Genomic DNA, 19696 nt, shown 5'->3' with positions numbered 1-19696 from the left:
CATGGGTTATGTCCTCGCAAGTCACCCTCTCCTTGTAATACCTGTGTCATACCCATGTCCTTATACAGAGTTGTGTCCTGATATGTCACAAAAACAAGAGCACACACACACACACTAGTACACACACAGTTAATCACATTTGAACTTAATTAGGGATTCGAAATCTGATTATTGAACACTGTCACACTTTTTTCTTGAAATCTATTTTACACTGAGGATTTATTGTTGGCACTCATAAAGGTATTAAATTTGATGTAAATAAGCCTCGGGCGGTTCTTTGCAATCAATCTTGATCTAAATATTTAAGCAGCATTTCAAATCTGACTCTTAATTTGACTAACAGCATGATTTATTTGCATTTCCCCAGTTGTGACTGAAAATCCTTCCTCTTCAGTACTGGAAAAACACTTTGCTTGCACGTCTGAACCACAGATGTGTTTACGTATCTAAATACATTTCCTAACCGTTTTCTTAGAATTTGGGTGTAAAAAAATCCTCTTAGCCAATGCTCTATTACAGGAAAATAAAAAGTTGTATTCAAATATATCATATAAAGCACAGTAATCTATCTTCATACCCAACTATCTATCTATCTGGAAATCATGAAATCATGTTTTACTGGACTGTTACCTCATATGCCCTTCTGTTTCTATGACTGAACTGCATTACAACAAGGAATAGTATCAAAGCTGTACATCTCATAAAAAAAAACTGTATTGTGATTTCAAAATGATTATATCTGAATTCTCTAAACAAATGCCAAATGCTGATACTTGTAATTATGTGTTGCAAATTCTTGAGCCTGTTTATAATTCAATACACTCTAAGTATCAAGAGTAAATATAACAGATGAAATAGAGTTATCTATTATTTGTATAAATGATCTTATATTTTTAATTCAAACCAAATGCACTGTATAATTACGCTGAGTTTTTCTCTTCTGTGTTACTCAAGAGAACGAAAAAACACATTCTACAAAAGTTGCAGAAACAAGAGAAGGAAGAAAAACTAAAATGCATAAACATTGGCACGATATTGTGCAGACAGACTGGCCTGTCCACTCAGAAACAACGTTTCCACACATTCCTTTATCATGAAACCAATAATGGTGGTGCAAAAACATTTGACTCAGGGGGCATCACAGTGGGATGGCCCGGCTATGGTTGTTGCTTCTTCTTTCTCCTGGGATGGCCGAAAAGGCTAGGGTGTGATTTGTTAAATGCGAGTCAGCCCCTGCATTGTGTCCTCATCATGGTGACATCTGGCACAAACAAGCCGGTGTTTTGAATGAGGTCTCCATCTCTATTCTGAAGCAGTGGGCTGTACTGCATTGAAACACTCCTTTGGCTTTCTCATGGTAATGCTGACAACTACAAGAGCAGATGTGAAACATTTGGTTCTGTTCTTGTTCACTTGTAAAGAAATAACGTGCTGCTTTTACTTTCATTTCACCATGCTGTGTTCTTCCCCTCATTAAAAAATAAACAATATGGCAACAAGGAAAAATAAATGATGGTTGTGCTTGGTTGCCTGAAGTGCACTGAGGTCCGAATGTAATCAGAATTTGAAGAATGACAGATTAAGGGGAAAGCAAAAGAAGAGCCACATGTTCTGTCAGTGATATATCTGTAAAGACATAAAAGATAAATAGTGGTGAAAACTGATGGAATGGACACCAACTCTCTCTCTCTCTCTCACTCTTTCTCTCTCTCGTTGATCCACACAAATGATGAAGTGCACACAACCTGTAGATTTGATCATGTTTGTAGATTTAGTCATGCAGTAATGCATGTCTGAAATAATCTTAAACCATTATCTTGACTGTGTAAACACACACTTGCACCAAACAACATATCAGTTTCATACTGTTAGTTTAAAATTCTATACATTTCCAAACAATACAACTAAACATTTTGTCCTTATTTCTGACTACTTTGTAAGGGATTTACTGCAAAATGATGTTTTAACATCTTAAAAACAAAGTTAGAACCTTGACTGAAGAGGCATTTGAGTATTTGCCGTGGTTTTACTTTTAAATGTATTAATTTATTTGGTGAATATGTTGATGATGAATCTACACACCGTCTCTTGATTTCTCTATGCGTAAACTACAAACCTGCATTTGACTGTATGTGGCCACGGGCGCTGAATATGACATTTGGTTTTAACACGAGCGTGACCGCTCCTCAGCTGAACTGACAGGTGGGCGGAGTCTGCCCTGCCCATACTGCATCCTATTGGTTACTGGCATGCAAAATACATGCGCTCGGGAAAGGTTTTTGAAACCTGATTGGACCGCGACATGTCAGTCACTTCTGGCAACGTCATTCTGAAGTTAGATACAAGGGACACACGTGTGAGCTACTAGTGCAAAGCAAGTTTATCAGAATTTCACAAATCTTTCGAAGCAAATGCTGGATTAAAAAAGAAAAGAAAAGAAAGAAAATTAAAGGAAATGTAGCTTTTTGAAATTTTGGGCTCAGCTATTTTTTTTATATACATTTGGATTTCAACAAACTATTAAATAAATAATTTAAATGAACTCTTCTAACACCGTAATTTAAAATTCGCACTAATCTCTTTCTTAGACTAGTAAGAGTTTACACAAGACAAGGGGGTTTGCATATCCGCAAGGGTTTCTGGATCGCGGCGCGTGCGAACTCTAATCCACCTTTGATGCTCTCGAGCTCCAAACTTTGCCTTATTTTTTGATGGCAAGACTGAATAATGCCAGTCTAGCATGGCTGTCTCTACAACTCATGCCATCCCTGGACCGACATGGCATTTAGCCGCGTCTTTTCGGACCCTCCGTCCAAGAGCATCTTTAGGACCTTCGCGGTCATGTTGCTGTCTATACTCGCGTCTTTATACTTTCTCCACTGCCTCGCGGAGCGATGCGGGACCTGTATCCCCATGGAGAGAAGAGAAACGGGTCCGGTGGAGGGATTTTACGTCTCGAAACTGAAAGATTTTGAGTCGCTGAGGAGAAAGAGACTTAAGAAATGGACCTCCACGAGACCTCTGGTGATGAGGCGCCACAGGGTCAGTGAAGAAAATCTTCCTGGACTTGAGGCAAACGTAAAGCTGTCGAACTCTTTGGATGTACATTTGGAGCCGGGAGGCTCGTATTTAGATACAGGTAAACTGAGGACGTTAGGTGAGGGCAGTAAGAAGCTGCCACAGGCAATCATCATCGGCGTGAAAAAAGGCGGAACGCGCGCGCTGCTGGAGTTTCTGCGCGTGCATCCAGATATTCGCGCGGTCGGAGTGGAGCCGCACTTCTTCGACCGTAACTATGACAACGGACTGGAATGGTACAGGTAAGCTACACGTGATCCTTGATGATGATGATGATGATGATGTGCTCAGCCTACACGACAGTTTGAAAAGACTTGTTATTATCTAAAAATATATATATCTAATTTAGTTACATGTAATAATTTATTGTATATTATTTTATACAATAATAATAATAATGATAATAAATGAATAAATAATTAGTAGTTGTATGATTAGTAGACGAATAACGCTTTGTGGGCTTCTAATTCTGTTCATTAAAATAAATGTAAATGTAAATAAATAAATAAAGCAAATAAAACCATCCCATGATTGAATAATTCTGTATTAACAGTATTAACATTAATGATATAAATGCTTCACACTAATCCCCTGTATCTTTTTTTTCTAACCAATTGGTAGATCAGATTAAAAGTGTAAAAACAGCCCAGATCTGATTTGCGTATTTTCTAATCCATAAAAATCAAAACCTCAGTGTCATTAGTAAACTATCTCTTGAACCATTTTGGTATTTGGAAATTAAAGTGAGAACATAAGTTTAAAAGTATATTGCACCGCATTATTTAAGGTCAATATTAGTAATTACAAGAATTAAATAAAAAGTGCAGGAAGCTAGAAGACTTATAAGGGGGGGGGGATATGCATTTCTATCAAACTTTTTACTTTTTTTTCTTTCTTTTTTTTCTAATTGCTTCATGATCGTATCAATTCTGTAACACACTTACTAAAGAATATGAGAAAAACAGGTTTCTTGTATTTTTGTTGTGCTTTTATGTATTTGTATATTTTCTGCATCTTTGGTTAACATATCTTCGTGATACTGTTAGAGTTTAACAGCAGCTTGTCTTTTGCTGCTCAGTGTAATGGGCCATATCAGACATCACAGCTCTGTTATCAGGAGGGATTATGGCCGTAATGAAAGGTTACCTGTCTGTCTCCACAGGTATATTTCACAGACAGATTTAGGTAACATACCAGGTCATGCAAAAGTGCAAAGACAAACTTGCCCTAATAATATCTTTCCCACCCTTCTTTTCTTCTCTGATGGATTTCTGGACTTCCTTCTGCTGAAAGTATAAATAAAATAAACAAATAAATAAAAACAGAAATCCTTTAACTCCTTTAAATCAACGTGCAGTCTCTCTTTTCAGCATCACTCTTTCACACATTCTGTTCATCCTTTGTGCTTTGTTATATATCCATGAGGATCGCACCCATCCAGAAGAGTTGTCATGAGTCTTGGGAATGCGACACAAGGTTTTAAAAAACAGTCCTGTTAGTCGTAACTCCCCCTTCCTTTAGAAAGAGAAAGGGCCCTTAATTTAAAACGACACAATAAAACAACAACTGCAACACCAATGTTATTTGCTAGTTAGTTTACTCATGCATTTACAATATGTCTGCTTATACTGCATGTATACTTTTTTTAAACACAACAAATGCGTTTAAAAAGTGCGGCCCATCAGGTAAAATTGACAAAAGGTGCGTGGAATAACTAAGCTGGCAGAAATTGTTAAGAAATGTGCTTGAGCTGAAACAACTGTGAAAGCCTGTCAACTTTCTACAAGACAGGAAAAAATAAAGAAATAAACTAAGCAGCCAAAGATTTTCTCTCACCCTCTTTTCTCAAATGAGCTGAAAGACATTTCCTGAATATATGCACAAGGCGTGACAGTTTGATGGATCTGTGCAAATGTCTTAAAAATAAAGAAAACAAACATAAAATTACTTTTGCGGCATAAATTCTCACCCTTTGTCAAACCCTCTGGGAATAATTGCTTTTCTCCCAACCTCTGAAGTTATGAATGGGCTCTGTTTTTTTCTTCTTTTCTTTCTCTCTCGCTCTCTCTCTCTCCCTGCACTAATCACTGTGTCCAATTTGCCGGAATTATGTGACTCTTTTCAGGCTAGGCTGTGAATATTTAAACACAGAGACTTCCATCTGCAGGGATGAAGGTCCTTTGTATGTCGTAATGGCTGATACAGAGACTGTGAAGGAATAACACAAATTTGCTTCTCTGTGGGAATATGAAATGTGTGTGTGTGTGTGTGTGTGTGTGTTTTGTCAGTTATTAAGTTGCTCGTGTCCAGTTGGTCATATTGGTGGTGCAAAAAATCTGAAGAAAAATCTCACAATGATGCTGTGGTGAGCATTTTTGCTGTACTGTTTTCAGCAGTTTGTCATAGAACAAAAACTAAATAATTTTAAAGTAATTGTAGTGTTGCCGGACTGCATCTGTGCTACTACAAATATCAGTGTTGTGGTTGCTTGTCAAAACATTACTCACCCATCTGCAGTCAACATTGTAACAGTGAAATCAGACATGCAGTCAGAACATCTGTGAGATGTAAAACACTGAGTATTAAATTATGATTATGAGTATTAGCAGGATTTTTATTTGGGCTTTTTTTTAATAATTGACAGTTCATCAGCTGAATGTCAGCTTAAACAAAAACTTTCCAGTATCCCACTAATATATTTATAAAAATGTATTAATAAATACAATTAAGAAATATTGTTTGCAAGGAATCTAATTATCATAAAAACCCAACAAGTATGAAAAATCACCTACAACTGAAACAAACATCAAAATTAGGCTTTTTATAAATGAAAAAAAAATCTATTAAATTGCATACATTCTATATCTGATAAACCCAAACAAGATTCATAAACATTTTATATAAACTAGTTAATCAAACAAGTTAATTGGTTTTATGTGCAGAAGTGAAAAAACTGCTAGTGCAATTTATATTAATGAGATCATTGTGTATTTTGTTGTGGTTGTTGTTGTTGTTGTTGTTTTTGCTGAACTTAAGGTGTGAGAAAAAAACATATGCGGCCTCATTCACCTGCTTGCACACACACCTGCATGTGCTTTATTGGACTATTCTAAGTTTTTCAAGTTTTTCAGGTTGTACTGTAATGTTGTAGTGCTAGGATGACATAAGCCAGCTGGGACATGAGATCACACTGAACAAAGAGACCCCTGTGTGTGTGTGTGTATAGGCCGGGGATGGAAATTAACTTTTTTGTCCACCGGCCACTGTGACTGGTGGATTTCAAAATCTACCAGCCACTCAATGTTTTTACCAGCCACTTTCTTGTTTTTAACCGACAATGTGTAACTGCATGTGAAAATTAATACTACAAGATCTACAATATTTAAGCAGTTTATTTAATCTCAAGTCTCAATGAAATACTGACATTTTCTCCTTCAGTGATGCTCAAAAATGCTGCCTATCTAGGCAGCTTATTGGTTTTGAAACAGCCGACTCTTGCTGAAGCAGCTCATTCTCTCAACTCCGTAGCCCAACCGGATGATACACTGCGCTGTTTTTGTACGCATTAATAATGTTGTATTTAATTCCAAACGAAAGGATTCACCAGTATTTGTATGTGTAAGTGTATTTATTTCTTATTTTTTTTTGGTGTACTTTTTTTTTTTTTGTGGTTGAGGGAACACGTGGGGAAAAGTTCAACACTGTATCACTGAAAGAAATCTCGGCTCGCAAAATTTTACACCATCGACAAACGAACGCACAGCGTTTTTAATACATAGTTTTTACGCGTCTCGTCATGCCAGAGCTGTCAAACATGTGTAGTGATACAATGTTGTTTCTACATAACAACCCTCTACGGACACCTTGGGAATTGAATCGCCATTGGCTAGTAATTAATAATAATAATAATAATAATAATTTAATTTTTAATTTAATTTTAATTTAATTTAATTTTAATTATTTTAGTTTACTCGCCAGTCAGTCAATCTTTATAATAATCAAGTATCATTTAAGAATAGAACTTTAGTAATTAGAAGTAAACTTGATAGCCATGTTTGAATGCTTATTAGTCGTTTTAATTGAACATTTTAACTGGAGTGGTGGTGGTGCTTTTTTAGTCATTCAGTGTTTCTGTAAAAAAAAACAAAAAAAGTTTTTATTGGGAAAAAAAACCCTTACAAAACTCCTGATAAGATAATAATAATACGATTCCTACTAATAAAATCTCTAAAACACACTAAGGATTACTAAGGATTAATGAGCTGCTGGGTTCATGAATATTAATTAGGTTTTGTGTGTTCGCTCAAACTGATTTGCTGAAATCAAAACAGGGACGATAATAGGTGAGCACCAGCCAATGAGATTGCCGTTCATGCATTAGCTCCACCCACTACCGGAAAACCCAGCTGTTCTTAAAAGCTGAAGTCTTCCATAGGAATGCCGTTATTTTGAAAGGAAAATACTACAAATAATATTGTTTAAATGAAGTGACATGACATTCAGCCAAGTATGGTGACCCATACTCAGAATTCGTGCTCTGCATTTAACCCATCCAAAGTGCACATACACAGAGCAATAAACACACACACACACACTGTGAACACACACCCAGTGGGCAGCCATTTATGCTGCAACGCCCAGGGAGCAGTTGGGGGTTCAATGCCTTGCTCAAGGGCACCTAAGTCGTGGTATTGAGGGTGGAGAGAGCACTGTACATGCACTGCCCCCACCCACAATTCCTGCCGGCCCGAGACTCGAACTCACAACCCTTCGATTGCGAGTCCGACTCTCTAACCATTAGGCCACGACTTCCCCTGTAGTGGCCTAATGGTTAGAGAGTCGTGTTCGCAATGTAGCACGTCAATCCCCTCTCTCTCTTTCTCTCTGTGAGTGTTAGAGAAACAGACGGCGATTTGTGCTCCTTAACACTAGAGTTTACGTTACATTATACAGGTGTGTTACGGATCCATAGAGGGAAAAAAAGCACAGATCGTCTGACAGAGAGTCAGAGAGTGTTCGCGAGTGAAAATATCTGTGCTAAACTTAGCCTCCAACTAACACACTTGCGAGTAAAATCAGATAATTGATTAGCCATTGGCTAATATTAGACATCATTTAGTAGCCAGAAGGAAGATTTAGTCGTATATGCGAGTGATTTACTTGCAATGTAGAGGGTTGACTTACTAGCCACAGAGCTAACTTCTGAAAAAGTACTTGTAGACTGGAAATAAAATGCATCGCCCGCATTTGGCGGATGGCGGGTGCTAATTTCCATCCCTGGTATAGGCCTTTGATCTGGTTTGGCTAACTGTAACATGTTCGCTCAAGTTACCACAAATACACTGAGAAACACTATCATCTCTCTCTGCAATTCTTACTCAGTTTAGTAGAAAGTTAAATAGCATAATTACAATTTTCCAAACACTTCTAGATAATTGCAGGTATGCTGATCACATTTCGCTCAAAGCATTTATGACTTTCCCTTGATAACAACACTGTTACCAGTGTAAAATTGCATGTTATCATGCTCTTTGTCTAAAATGGACTTTATTTTGTAGTGCAATAAGCCCGTGGCTAAAGCTCAAACCAAGTTAAAGCCTTGTGAATTACAACGAGACACAGAGTATAAATGTGCTTGTTTGCGTATATGTACAGACTTGGGTCACAGAAAGGTTTGGACCTTTTATGTAGGTCATGTGTTGAGTTGAGAGGTCAGTAACTGGATCTGTTAAGTGAAGGATTTCAGGAGGGTGAAAATTAATGTCAGGAGTGCAACTGTGAGAGGGAACTCAAGAGGTCTCTCAACTCTTGTTAAGGGAATGTTTGAGCATGCAATCTGATAGACTATGGTTGGGTACGGCCAACTAGCTCATGATGCAATAGACATTGATATATATAATTGGGTCGTGATTATAACTGTGCCAAGCAGGATCAAATCGAAACATATTGATTCATTAACTATAGTATAAATGCATAAATCACAATGTATTATATTTACTATATACTATTTTATGAAAGCCATAATACATGCACATGCACACAAACAAGGACAAATACCCATTTGCAACAAGTGTCTTATGACATTCTCTGCAGAACACACATTGTGTTAACCCCTTCAAACACACACATGCAAACACTCTTAAGCAGCTGATCCCCAGAGCCGTTTGGGGGGCCAGGGCACAGTGCTGGTTGTCAACAGCTGCCTGAAAGGCATTCTGGGAATCCAGCCCCCAGTGGGCACTGAAGAGAGCGAACAGGTGTAGACTGCTCCCCAGACACCTTCACACACACACACACACACACACACACACACACACACACACACACACACACACACACACACACACACACACGCATAATACACACATACCCAGCTGATGCCATTATCTGGTACGATTCCCTCACAACCTGAACACAGCTCAGCAGGACACATATTTGCAACTTTCGGCACTAAGATGAGAGCAAGTGGGCTTGATAAATAGCGGGAGATGGGATTGATGATTTGCTGGTTACAGGTGACAGAGAGCAACACTAAAGGGTGAAAGATGTTGGCCATGAGAGTGTGAGAGCGTGCAGACACAGATGGGAATGCAAGGGATCAGTTACTCACAAGTCGGGTGTCACCCCTTGTTTATGTTGTTCGATTTGTGCAAGCTTTGATCCCAAGAAAACAGTTAGGGACTAAATAAATAAAAATTATTAATTTTTTAAATAAAATAAATTTATCATTTTAAATAAAAATGACTCAAAAAAATATATATGTGGGTCAACCTGACCTGCAAACTAAATAATTGTTATAGAAATTTTGCACACAAAACAAGTAAATGTAAGTAAATGACAATAGAATTTTAAATATGGGTAAATCATCTCTTCAAGTGTTTACATGTGTAGAGATTCAGCAACAGTTACTCATGTGATCCACCTTCTAAAACAAGGACAAACCTGTGACCAACCGATAGTAGCACATAGTCACATGGCAACTTCCATCAATTTAACCTCTGTCAGTGAAAATACAACATTTACTGATTCTTCAACATGTGAATTACTGCATGGCCATGCAAGATTTATAGGAGACAACAAGTCTTGATAGCATACGTTAATAGCAGCTGTGTGTGCTCAGTCTTATTTTGCCAATAAAGACATCTCTTGAATATTTTAATCAAAGTGGAGGCATTTTATTGCCACCAAATCGTGAAACCTTAACAGATAAACATAGCATTTTATTCAACAATCTCTTAAGGGCATGTCTGCGCATGTAAATTTTAGTTTATTTGCTCTGGACATTGTGGAACTACACTGGTTGATGTTTTCGTATATTTTAAAACAAACTAAGCCGGGGCAGTTCTCAATGTATCAACCGAAGCAACTCAAAACTTTACCACACGCAGCAATTTAGTGTCATTTCACCTTCCTGTGCACAGATTCCTCGCCCTTGTCTTAGAATAACATTGAAAGTGGTAGCAAAGTGTTATCCTGTCATAAAGAAGCTGAAATAGTACACCAAGTACTTGGCAGCAGAAGTGCATGTGGGTTTATGTCTGTGCAGAGCCTGCAGGAACAATGCAAAAGGAGTCTGACAATATAAAGGAGCCGTTGATGCTTGTGAACTAGACCCAACAGCACTGAATAAAACTACCCGCAAAAAACAACAACTACATTCAAGCAAACCTGCCGCTACAGTGAGCCAAAAGACAGTACTTAGAACAGACACAAAGGGAGAGAGGGGTGTTGTGGGTAAATGATGCACGGCAAGAACACATACGTGTTACGTCCTCAATGGGGCGGAATGGTGGAATAAAGCTTCTCCGTCGCATGATGGATTTCACTTTCCCAGCTCACAGGCAAAAGCTTTATCACAGGAAAGAGAGACAGCAAATTTTCCACCCAAAGACAGACATGAAAGAGAGAGAAACAGTAAAATAGAGCAGTAGTTCTTTTGCCATTCTGAAATAACTGTTGAAATGAGCAAAATCAACACTTTTCCAGCATGATTCTATTAATTAGTAACATGTATTATTTATCAACTTAATCATCTGGTGAAAATGAAATGCATATCCATTATAAGTACTTATTCCATTCATACATCCAGCACAAAGGCCTCTTTTAAAATGCATAAGTCTTTTCTTTCATTTTTGGCATACTTTGTTCCTCAGCCACATTTGAAATATTATAGCAGCTCTTTCAAATTATAAGTTTGCACTAGTGTTGATGTGGTTCCTATTGTTAGGTGTTTAACGCTGTGGGTGTTCTGAGAGCTGCCGTGTGTAATGTGTGTGTTATCTTTCCATGTGACCCGTGCTAGCAGTACAAACCAGGCCAGTCCTGTGGTGTCCCTATGCCACTGTGAATCAGAGAGAAAACAAGACAGAGAAAGGGGGAGAGAAATGTAGAGAAATGCCAAGTGAAAAATGTAATTGTGTATATGTGTGTGTCTGTGTCAGCCCAGTTTAACCCTTTTTCTCTTCTTGTGCACTTCTGCCAGGCCTGTAAGTTCTGAGAGAAAAAAAAAAAAATAAGCACATATAGAACAAATCTAATCATGACATAATGCATTGATGGTGACTTCGTATAATATCAGAATTACTGTAATTAAGACGTTCCAAACTGTATAAAACATATCATTTTTTTATTTCACAACCTCAAATAGTATTTTTCTACTTCACAGTTTATCATATAAAAGAATTAAAATGGCAGCAGCTTCAAAAGATGAATACAGCTATGTAGCAACCTCTACATTTATTATTAGATTTTATTATAGCTGATATTACCTAATGTGCTTTCTTAGTTCTTCAATATTTTAAAAGTGAATATATCTAATTAATGTTTTTTTTTTTTACAATTAATTTATTTCCATGTATGCATGTAGCTGAGGCTTTTATTAAAGTTACTTACAAAAGAGAAACAAGTCATTCATCACAGAGGCAACAATATTTGTAGTATGCATTGACAGATTTATAATAAAGATAGATTAGTGAAAAAGGGAGGTGAAGTGACATACAGCCAAGTATGGTGACACATACTCAGAATTCATGCTCTGCATTTAACCCATCCAAAGTGCACACACACAGCAGTGAACACACACAAACCGTGAATACACACCCGGAGCAGTGGGCAGCCATTTATGCTGCAGCGCCTTGCTAAATCTGACATCCATAAGTGAAAGTGAAAGAGAAATCACATGCAACATAATCCACACTTTGTGCATGTGCTGGTTTTATTCTTATCCACTCATGTGTTCGTGTTCAATCCATATTGTTTTGACTTTAGAAATGAATTTGGGAAATCTATCATGTCATTTGCCGTCTAATCCAGTGTTACAGAAACATGCAAGAAGACCCGCGTACACCACAGCCCTTGTAACAGACACTTGAGGGTTGGCATTCTCAGCAAAACTGGGCTGATCTCCTACACAAACACACAAAACAGAGAAAAATAGAGACGTGTGTGGTAAAGAAAGACATCATACCACACATATGAATGCTAGACTCTTTGTATTACTCCTTATTCTGCGGTAAAAACTCTCAGATGGCCACAGTCTCTGTAAACATAAAAGCACTGTTAAAGACTGCACACCATGCAACAAACCACGTTTAAGGTGTTGTTCTGAATACCGAATAACCCTTACCACAATACCTATAGATTTATGACACAAAATTAGCGGGTTGAGATGTTCCAACATTCTTTCCTTTGTTCTTCCGCATACATTTCAAGAGATGATCCCTGTTGTGATTTAAATAGACTCATAATTCCCTGAACACTTTTACTGGACATGTTTCAGGATCCAATAGACGTTATTTTGCATATAATTCACCATCTAGACATATAACATGAGCAGTCTATGTGCTTAGCATATGTTTGTTGAATTCATTCATCCTCTTTATGAATATACGTTCAGCCAGACGTAAGCTCACCCTACTACAGCAAGCAGACAAATCAGTCATCAGGAGAGAGTGACCCGCTCTGGCACCGGAGCACTGACGAATGAAGCCCGCTGGCAGAGCTTGGCTCTTTTGCATAAAGACAGAGTGTAGGCCGCTGAACGGCCTGTGATGGATACTGTAACCACAGACTCCTCTGAACAGGTCCAGTAATTTAATGAGTCCCAAACTGAACACTTCTAATTGCTAATGGAACCAGCCCTGACTTGCCATTAAACAGTCTGGAGGAACTCTGACAGAACACCGTGTCTAAATGATGGAGGAGAAGCACTTCTTTAATTGTTTTGCTTTCTTGTTCGTGAAAAAATGAAGCATGTATGGGGCATCGATTAGGGTCAGAAAATAAAATGAAAAAAAGGTGCTGTATTTGTTGAAAAACAGAGCAAGCAGGACAATACCAAAGGAAAGGATTAAACACTAAGACTGATTTCTGATTACTTTAGTTACTGGGTTTCCACATTTTCTGACCAATGAATTTCTGTGATTTTTCCAGTCATTTCTTAGTCATGGATTTTTAGAAATCATTTTCCAGAGATCATACTTACAAAGTCTAAAACAGTTAGAAAAATGTATAGACTTTTCCATGATTTTTCCAGTCATTTGAGATGGCTAATGAAAACTTTTTTTAAATATAGATTATAGAGTAATTTCTAGCCTAAGAATAAATTATATAGACTATAGAAATGGTCATGACTTTTCCATAACCTTTAAAGATTTTATTAATTTCCATTACATTTCCAGTCACACTTCTGAAATTCCCTGATATTTCCTGGTTTTCCAAGTGTATAATTTCTGCACCACAAACAAAATTGCAATATTTTTTCCCCTACTTTTTTTTATGTAATAACAACATGAGATGGGATTACCTGTTTGTTGAGCAATGCAAGATGGGAGTGTTTCTGCATTTTACTTTCAACGAGGCCAGAAATATTACGTGACACTTGTAACTTGCATATTTAGCATGAGATACTGTACATAGCTGCTGGAAAGTTTAGGATCAGTAAGTTTTATTAATGTTTTTCAAACTAGTCTCTTATGCTCACCAAGGGCTACATTTATCTGATCAAAATATACAATACCATCAGTAATATTGTGAATATTATTACAATTTAATATAACAGTTTTCTCTTTTATTATATTTTAAAATGTGATTTATTCCTGTGATGGCAAAGCTGAATTTTCAACAGTCTTCACAAAATCCTTCAAAAATAATTAGAATATGCTGATTTAGTGCTCAAGAAACTAAAAAAAAAAAAAAAAAAAACTCATTGGCAACCATATAGCAGCCATATTGTTGCTATAAACTCCTTGCATCTAGACCCAAACTGCATTAGATTGAAATTAATTTAAAATTCCTCATTTGACCAGTGGAGTCTAACAAAAATCAGACAGAAGCCACTAGCTTAGTACGACCTCTTCACAACCTCGCCTACAGGCCTTGAACATTTAATACCACTCAGACCGCGTACTAGTATAGTATATCTGTTTCATTCTTTTGAGGGTAAGTGTGACAGCATATTTAAAGAGCCTGGACAAATGAGACACGAAGAGAGTGTTTTTAAGGACATCCCCCAGAAACAGGACACTCTGAGAACTGCAATGCCTCTGAGGTTCTTTAAATCTCTCATTCCTTTATCCCCTTAAGAGACACACCCTTCAGCTACTGTCCCAAGTAATGACGTTTCCACTGTATCTGGTCAATAAAAGTAGTAATTACTTGAAAAACATCTTGCTGTTTGAATGTTGACTGCAATTCACTGTACAAATGGTCTCAAAAAGTATTTGGACATTTTAGCCACTTAAAAAAATAATGAGCATCATTAACAAAATATCAAAATACAATACAATTTCAAACCAAATGGCATTTATTATACAACAATATTCACTTATACTTTCACTTCGAGAAAAAAAGTTTAAATATATCATGTTATAATATATTTGTATATATAGAATTTTTTTTTAATAATTAAAAAATAGATCTAAAAAAAGAACAGAATATAAAGAGAACTGAGATAAGCTTGAGATTCATTTGTTTTCAGATGTCACTTTCTTTCCTATTTTGTTATCTAATGCACTTAAATGCATTGAAGTGTGGCATACAAATACAAACACAAACACAAGTATTACTTTAGAAGAAGATGAGGAATCATAAGTCGAAAAATAAATCTGTCAGCCACTTGCTGTAAATCATCATGCATTACTGCAGTGCCGAGGATGATCAATTCATGAGGCAATGGACCTTTCTTATCCGAATTAGTTTATCAAATCAACATGTTAATCAAATCAACAAGTTATATTTAGCCATTGTCTATACTGGAAGTATACATTACACCACATCTTATCTCATTTTATCCTCCTTTTGTTCATTTCTATGGACATGAATGATACCTCAAATCATACAGCTTATTAAAATGTTTCTTTGTTTATTGTTAAGTGATCAGATATATGATTTATACATGATGAGCTATAAAACGGGTAAAAAAACATTCTCAGACTAGAAGTGACCTGAGCCAAATCCAGAGACTTGACGTAAATTTTTCTGCTCTATTCTAGTAAGCAACCACCCAGAATACCCTTGCAATACCCTAGAAACCATCCAGAATCCCTTAGTAACAACATACATCACACCAACATTGAGGCGGCGAGTTTTGCACAGATAAGAAAATCTGTAATACAGAATCTTTCATAACTTCTTTATTTCTTTTAACATCTGGACAAATTTAAACCTCTCCTGGTGAAGAAAGAAGACTGCACTGAGAGCACTGTTCAAAAATCTCAAAATGTGCTCAGCCTACACAACTGTGAAACATGTAATGATGCGTTGTTAATACTGCTGTGTATTTCATTAGAGAGATAAATGAAATATGTGCTAGGATGGCTGTATTTTTCTGTGCTGATCTCAGAGATGACACATTTGTTTTCATTCAGTTATTCTGCAATAATCTTTGGAATCTTTTTAAATCTGATTCTTCTTAATAATATGGACGGCATAGCTGAGCAATGAATTTAATTTACACAGGGACTTGAGAAATATAATATCACAGAGGATTCATGGTATGATTCTTTGATGGAAATGTGCCATTTGAAACTCTTATATACAGTGTATACACACACACACACACACACACACACACACACACTGACCACTTTATTAGGTAATACTATTTCCTTTTCTTTTCTTGCCTTTTCATTTATTAAAAAAAAAATTGGCTATGAAAGTAAAAAAAAAAAGTGAAAGTGAAAGAGATGCGTTCTGTACTAGACTAACTGAGACTTGTCATGGCACTTGTATACTGTTGTTGATCTCTTGTTGACCTGACTGCTTCTATTGTTCTCATTTGTAAGTCGCTTTGGGTAAAAGTCTCTGCTAAAAGATTAAATGTAAATGTACACCTTGCTAGTACCGGGTAGGACCCTCTTTTGCCTTCAGAACTGCCTCAATTCTTCATGGCATAGATTCAACAAGGTTTTGGAAATATTCCTCAGAGATTTTGGTCCATATTGACATGATAGCATCACGCAGTTGCTGCAGATTTGTCGGCTGCACATCCATGATGCAAATCTCCTGTTCCACCACACCCCAAATGTGCTCTATTGGATTGAGATCTGGTGACTGTGGAGGCCATTTGAGTAAAGTGAACTCATTGTCATGTTCAAGAAACCAGTTTGAGATAATTTGAGCTTTGTGACATGGTGCATTATCCTGCTGGAAGTAGCCATCAGAAGATGTGTACACTGTAGTCATAAAGGGATGGACATGGTTATTTGAGTTACTGTTGCCTTTCTATAATCTCTAACCAGTCTGCCCAGTCTCCTCTGACCTCTGACATCAACAAGGCATTTTCGTCCACACAACTGCTGCTCTCTGAATATTTTCTCTTTTTCGGACCATTCTCTGTATACCCTAGAGATGTTTGTGCATGAAAATCCCAGTAGATCAACAGTTTTTAAAATACTCAGACCAGCATGTCTGACACCAACAACCATTCTATGTTCAAAGTGACTTATATCCCCTTTCTTCCCCGTTCTGATGCTCGGTTTGAACTTCAGCAAGTCGTCTTCACCACATCTAGATGCCTAAATGCATTGAGTTGCTTCCATGTGATTAGCTGTTGAGCATTTTGTGTTACCAAGCAATTGAACAGGTGAACCTAATAAAGTGGCTGGTAAGTGTAATATATATATATATATGGATGCTCATGTACCTGTAAAAATACGTTCGCACACTGAAACGAATACTTATGGAGAGCTTCTTTAAACCGCAGCACTGAGACTTTTAGAGCAGGCAGAGTGTTGCTTTTCGCATAATTGCCCCAAAAAATTACAATTATGATTTCCTCCAATACACACACACACACAACGTTTTTAATCTACTCACTTCTGCTGCCTCAAACTGTGCATAAATGGCCAACTGCCGCCTCTGCAATTTTCATACATAGTACTGCTCATGATAGCTAATGTTTATGCAAATCAGCCATTATATATAAGATGTTAAATCACCCAGAATATGAATGCAGCTAATACGCATTTTATTCTCTATATTTGTGGGTTTTATTTATTTATTTATTTTTTTTTGAGCGATGCTCAAACAGTGATCCCATCCTCATTATAATCCATTTCAATCTCTAATCGTTCTTTTGGTATGTGTGGTGCATTCGTCTTTCAAGGAAGGCCTCCTCACTCAATCTCTCTCTCTCTCTCTCTCTCTCTCTCTCTCTCTCTCTCTCTCTCTCTCTCTCTCTCTCTCTCTCTCTGTCTCTCCCTCGACTACCCAAAATTTCACACATTATCTTCCTTCAGCACTCTCCCATTATGGTAATGCATTTTGAGGAACGATTGCATCAGTATGAAAAAAATAGAGTAAAATCTCTCTGATTGATTAGGTGAGTTATTATATGGGGATGGCCCACCTCAACACCCCCATATGCCATTATGGATGACACATAGACAACTGTTAATTTATAATCATGGCCATGAACTGTGTGTAGCTTAAAGAGCCTAATATAAGAGTTATTTTTGGAATGACCACATTAGTTATAAGACAGATAAAGAAGCATGATCATTCACTTCAATGTCAGTTTGCTTTAAAATTACCAGTCTTTTGTTTAACAGGACAGGCTCCGTGACCATTAAGCTCGCCAACAATCAAAACTTAAATTCTTCCATTGTTTTTTCTTATTTGCAAAAGTATTTTCGAAACAGCCACCCTATCAAAAACCAATCTTTCCATTTTGTTCTGACACAAAAGCAGAGTTCTCAATAGGTCTTTTGTTAAAGTCTTACAACAGCATCCTTCAGTAATCCATTCCTCATCTTCTCCTCTTCATTTAAATAGCAGTGCCATACGGAAACCTAACCATAGTTGACAGCTTTTCACAACACCCTCCGTCACACCTCCTATAAGCAAGCGAACCGTTTCTATTCTGCAGCATGGATTTATCTTGACTGTAGGAAAAAGGAAGAGGTATTTCAACATGTTTCTATTCTCCAAGGACAGATATTTCTTTTATCGGTGTTCACCACATATTTTTCGGTTCTGTTGAATCTGGGTTTGAGCCCAGTCCAACCGCTGCTCAGTTCAGACACCATTAGTAACCACAAAGCCTTTCTTCGTAGTCTTGCTCATCTTTTCCCATCTTTTTCAATCTTCCTGCATTTTAAACATACTAGCAGAACTGCCGCAGATAGCTTCGTTCTTTCATTTTATCGTCACGGTCACATGTACCACATGATTCAGCCGGTGTTGGATGTGAACGAGGTGCATGCATCTCCATTTCTTCCTTGAGCTATTTACTTAATGGCTAATGAAAAAAAGGCCTCCAAAATGTAAATGGCACATTAACCCACTCCTTTTTTCCCCATTTTCTAGCCCTCCTGCCTTTCTTCTAACTCCTCGTTCGGATAAATTACTGTGCTAAAACATTATTTCACATTACTTATTCTGCCCAATATGTAAGAGGAAAGCAAGATGAAATCCCATCAAAAATTTAAAGCAACAGACTTCTAATAGACTTCTAGATGGCTAACACACACTGCTGGTTGTTTGTTTCTGAAAATGCTATACTGAACAAAAGAAATACTGAACGAAGAAATCCTTGTAGAAGGAATAGAAAGTATATGTAATGTAACTATTTGCATGCTCTGAAGGAAGTAACAGTGCTTGCCAGGTGCTAATGTTTCTGGTAAGCTTAGGTTTACATTTAATTAAATGAATTCATCAGATTAAATACAATTATTCATTTTCCGTGAGCTTTATGTGAGGATCAACATAACCTGACACCGTCTTTGCAGATGATTAAATACATATATGAAAGAAAAGAGTAATCTTTATTCGGTATGTAAATGCATGCAACAAAGAAGACCAACTGTGATTCAGTATGCAAACATTGCCTATGGCACAAGTTAAACATTACGACATTTGGTTACAATGTACTTGAGAACTAATGACGTTATAAACCAATCAATGTCATTGATGTCCAACCGTAACCTTATACAAATGTACTGAAATACAAATAAGGATTTAACCATTCTTAGGTGAACTGTTCCTCTAGAAATGCATACCGTTCACAAGAAAACTGGAAAGCTCATCTAAATAACTAAAAAATACCTTTGCAACATCTACAAAGTCAAGTTTGGGATGCATTAATGTTCATATGGTTAATATGGTTTAAAACAAACCC

At 37.0% G+C, this 19696-nt stretch overlaps 1 protein-coding gene across 1 annotated transcript in view; it reads left to right on the top strand.

Moving 5' to 3' along the window:
* The first annotated feature begins 2472 nt into the window (after window positions 1-2472).
* Window positions 2473-19696, top strand: part of LOC132121099 (heparan sulfate glucosamine 3-O-sulfotransferase 3A1-like) — a 34278-nt gene continuing 17054 nt past the window's right edge. Inside the window, exon 1 of the mRNA XM_059530277.1 lies at window positions 2473-3320. Within this exon, the coding sequence (XP_059386260.1) occupies window positions 2779-3320 (542 nt within the window). The 5' untranslated portion in view covers window positions 2473-2778. The remainder of the gene's footprint in view (window positions 3321-19696) is intronic.

The sequence above is a fragment of the Carassius carassius genome, chromosome 39 (assembly GCF_963082965.1).
Source record: "Carassius carassius chromosome 39, fCarCar2.1, whole genome shotgun sequence".
NCBI classification, from domain to species: Eukaryota; Metazoa; Chordata; class Actinopteri; order Cypriniformes; family Cyprinidae; genus Carassius; species Carassius carassius.
This window is presented reverse-complemented; position numbering and strand designations above follow the sequence as displayed.